Source organism: Cariama cristata, unplaced genomic scaffold, assembly GCF_000690535.1.
Source record: "Cariama cristata isolate BGI_N322 unplaced genomic scaffold, ASM69053v1 scaffold30050, whole genome shotgun sequence".
NCBI lineage: Eukaryota > Metazoa > Chordata > Aves > Cariamiformes > Cariamidae > Cariama > Cariama cristata.
In genome coordinates, this window is record NW_009593449.1 from 656 (window position 1) to 5,412 (window position 4,757).

Sequence of the window (4,757 nt, forward strand, 5' to 3'; positions counted from 1 at the left end):
AGTAAAGAACTGTTTGAACTGTAGAAGGTCAAATTCTGAGCCTAAGTCAATGATACTACCCACAATTCCAGCTTTTAACAAATATAGAGTGAACAACCTTTTTATATTTACTCTCATGTATTCCAAATACAGGGCTGGTGTATACCATGAGTATGAAACACGGAACAAATTTTTCAGATACAAAGTATGTTTTAGTTTCTTCTCCACACACTTGCAACATGAGTGAAAAACATGTCCCTCAAAACGTACTCAAGCAACCAGATTTCCACCTTGCGAATTGGAAAAGGGCATCTGTAAGTGAAGGGGGCTTTGCCTCAAGCCTGCACGACTCCGAAGAGTCTGACTCTGAAAGCCTCGTTCAGGAGAGACAGTATCAGTTAGACCTCCAGCAGCGGATTCGTGAAAATGAAGAGCTTGTAGGACTCTATTCTGATGAGCTGGAGAATGACAGCTTAGAAGAAGATAGCTCGGAAGAGATGAGTTTAAAAGAACAAGAAGGAGCTGAGTATGACACAAATCGATACACAAATGGAATACTAAAGAATGATGGTAACGGAAGGTAAGGCATAGGATTTTAGTAGATGAGCAGAATAGTTCTGACACTTTAAAACCTTACATTCCTCAGAATATACATGACATCTTCAAGACCAATTTATATCACCAAAGTGATATTAAAGAGCACCTACAGACTTAGTTACACACAAAGATGTACTGTTTCATCTTACCCACATTCCTAATTATTATACCCATTTCTTCTACGTAGCCTCACCTGTTTATCATGTTGGCTGAAACACCAGTGTAGGAGGGTAAGATGGAAAAGAAAACACCTGTCACAGACCTGTACAGGCTGCCCTCATACTGGCTCTACACACTACACACAGAGGCGAACGCTACGTGCCTATTTAGTTGCCTCTAAAACAGGCAGGCAAAAAGATAGGAAGCGGTGAACAGATACATGCTAACCCCTACTCTTAAGCATTACTGGGTAAGCTAATAGGGGAGCATTTAACTACAGTTTCTTCTGGTAAAAGCCTGTTAAATGTTTATCCCGTCTTATTCCTGACTACTTGATCCAGAACTGCAGGCAGTGGAAGGAGTCCAATGACCGTAATGGGCTGTGGACCAGGCACTACAATATTTAGCAGTAAGTGCTGGCTACCATCTCAAATAGGCAACTGTTGCCATGTAACTGTCAGACCTTCAGATGGTGCAGCAGCTCTGAGATCACGGGCTGGAGGGTTTCGGGAGCTGGGCCGTGAAAAAGGGCCAGAGAGAAAACAAGAACCAGTACCAACACATTCTCTTTGCATTCCTTACAGAAAGACCTGTGCTGAGCAAACCAAGCCACTTCCTGTAAGAAAACTGAGAGGCAAAAATTGATGGGTTGAATAAACGCAGTTTTGTCCTTATAGCTGTATAAATTTAAAATTAGAATTTCCAGGGTTACTACCACTTTTAAACATTCTTTAGAAAGCATTAACTTGGTACATAAAATAAAATTTAATTTGCTGTCATGTGCATAAAAGGTTTAATGCTGTATAAATTGGGAATAACTCTCAAGTTTAAAGGGATTAAATTAAACCTGAAGTAATAATAATGTGCAGTTTCAATTTAATTGTCTACTTAAAATAAAATGGCAAACAAATGAAGGCTAAATGATTAATAGCATGCTTTTATTCACCTCCTCAACAGACAAAATGGCCAGTTATTGAATATTTTATTGTGAGTGCAAATGATGTTAATTGTACTAGAAACATGCTCTAATTTTTAGTAATTTTTTTGACTGAATACTATACTGAATGTGAGGCTCTTCATTAAATGGAAATTTGATTTTATTTTGTTTGAACTTAGCCTAGTAAGTACTCAAATACAGTCCATTAACCGGAGCAAATATCACAGCATATACATATGAAACCCCCTCTCTACATCCATTACTAACCTCGGAATTTGAAGAGGAAACGCTGCATCTGTTGTCTACATACAACACTTTTGTTGATGAGTACAGGGTCCATCTAACCTTTATATCAAGTTGGAGGGAGGAATAAAAGGTGCACTTTTTGTCTGCAGATGATTAGAGATGAAGGGGCTCTTCACACTCGTTTTGTTCCCGTGTGGTGACCTGGCCTGCATAATACAATTGAGCTGCTGTGCACACATTTCCGCACAATAGAACTCTTTATCATTATACTCTGTTATTTGAATCATTGCAATTATATCACATATTTCTATACTCACTTCAAAATATGGTCACCTATTTCCCTTTACCTGTGGTGTATGACAACTAGGAATAATGATGTTTTCACCAGTGTAAATCATCTAATCTCTAGTATACAGGATACCACGGCACCAATGCTTACCTGAAATGAAGAGCATTGCTAGAGAAACAGATTATTTTATTATTAGGAGCCACCTGAAATATAGGCGTAGGCATGTAACTAATTTAGAAAAGATGAATGAATGATTTATTGAAATGTTAATATAATTAACTGTGCCACGGTTTGCAGAATCCAGCAGATCAGTACATTTCTTTTAATAGGGGCTGAAGAATCAACCAGGTTTCAGTGCCTATAAATGTCACTCTGAAAGGCTCTCCATTTGTCAGTGCCCAAGAAACCAGGACTATACTGCAGTTCCAGTTAAGAAAAAACAGTGTTAAAAGCTTTTTTCTCCCACGCCCCTTACACCTGTCACTGCCCACACATCTCTTGGAAGCCCATTTGTATGTATTTGGCTCCTGCAGTTGTTTTTTCTCCTGTTGGATCAGACCATAAATCATAAATAGAATCAATTGTGGGTTTTTTAAGGCAGATCATCTTTCTTTGCTTTATGACAAATGTAGTTCAGAGCGACAATTTGGACACTTGTTAAAAAAAAAAGAAGCCAAACCTACAAACCTTTTTGATATATGTTTTTCTACACTTTTCTCCATTACAGCCTATTTTTTAACGAGAGGTTACTTTAAGTCTTTTATAGAGAGTTTTTATTGAAAAATCATGATGTTTCATAGGACTGAGAAGAGAGAATAAAAATACAGAGCTGTAGGCTGTTCTTGCTTAGACAGTCTAAAACTGACATTAGAGAGAGCGGTTTTAGCAGGAATATCACTTTTATATCACACAGCAGAGTCTTTGAAGAATGAGCAACACATACTGTCTTTTGTAGGCTACACCATTTTAAAGAAAACAACAGAAGCAGTACAATACGTCATTTCATCTTTTAGTTGATTCTGCTAGTACTTACAATTTCTATGTTAAATTTAGGATAACGATTGTATTCTACTGTTATCTGAATGTTAGACCAATTTATCATTCACTGATAATAAAAATTAAAAATGAAGAGGAGGTCTTGCCTAAATTTTCAACTAAAAAAATGTTCAATGAAACTGTTCTGATCCAGATCCCACAAATGGCCATACTGTATGCACTGAACTAATTCAGTTGACCATATTTGCAGATTTGTTGGCTCAGCTTGCACACTGAAATAATATAGAATTTATATAATTTATACATAAATGGGTTTGTGTTTCCTTTTTAAATAGGAAACAACAGCCTGTGGACAAATATTTCAACCTAAGATACAATCCTAATTGGAAGAACACAAAAGAGGTAGCAGAATTTTCCGAGGTGGAAAAAGCATGTCAAGTTGCTGGAAGAAGCAGTGTGGACTTTTCCCAAGATTCATTTTACCTCCATTCCAATGGCTCCCCAGAAGAAAAGAATCAACACGAGGCAAAGTCACGAGATTCATTCTCAGAGTCTGGTACAGAATCACTAAGCTTTCATGAACCAAATGCCGTGGTCAGCAATGAACCTTTTGGGCTGCATACCAAAGGGAAGGAATCTGCAGATAGCTGTCATTTCAAAGATAGCCCCAGCACAGATGGCAGTGCTTTTCCTCTTCAGAGTCAAGAAGATCGACCACAAAGAGCAAAAAAAGACTTTGTGGAAAAAAATAAACAGACTTTAGGATTACGTTCAGAGAAGATAAATTCCTATCTTCAATTACACAGTAAAAAGCAAGAAGTTGTTCTTCAAGAGCAGGTAGGGAACTTTTACATGTTTTCTAATTGGTATAAACTGAAGACTGTTAAGTGGAATAGCTGCATGATTAGGTTTGCAGAGGAGGTAAATAGATTTACAGTCTATCATGCAACTGATAACTTAGGATTTCCAATGAGAATCTTGTTCACTCTTTATGGAATAATTAACAACTCCTCAGTTACTCACAACCCCAGTAATGGCCTTGTTACAAGCCTAGTTAGGCTGCATATACTCTTGGCTATGAACCATGCCACAGAGTTGCTCTCTCACTAGTTTTTAATCTTGATGCTGAAGAAATGCTGCGTGCCTTCCTATGGGATCTACATTGCACCTTATCAGTGGTTCTTTTTTTGCTGCCTCTGATTTTTCTCTGCTTGGCCAACATGGATTTGGTAATGATTATCTCTGCTAATAGGATATTCCAAGTTTTGCTCAATGCAGCAAATGCAAATTCATAGGATCACAGAGTCATAGAAGGCTTTGGGTTGGAAGGGACCTTAAAGACCACCTCGTTCCAACCCCCCCTGCCGTGGGCAGGAACACCTTCTATCAGTTGCTCAAAGCCCCATCCAAGCTGGCCTGGAACATTTCCAGGGATGGGGCAGCCACAGCTTCTCTGGGCAACCTGTGCCAGTGCCTCACCACCCTCACGGTAAAGAATTTCTTCCCGATTTCTAATCTAAATGTACCTTCTTCCAGTTTAAAGCCATGGCCCCT

The 4,757-nt window shown here is 38.5% G+C and overlaps 1 protein-coding gene across 1 annotated transcript; it reads left to right on the forward strand.

Annotated features, from left to right (window-relative positions):
• Positions 1 to 218: 218 nt before the first annotated feature.
• LOC104169583 (uncharacterized protein C11orf63 homolog) lies at positions 219 to 4,040 on the forward strand (the record flags this gene model as incomplete). Its single annotated transcript, XM_009710537.1, has 2 exons — positions 219 to 559; positions 3,539 to 4,040. Coding segments are annotated over exons 1-2 (843 nt in total), but the record flags the coding sequence as incomplete, so codon positions are not given.
• Positions 4,041 to 4,757: the final 717 nt, after the last annotated feature.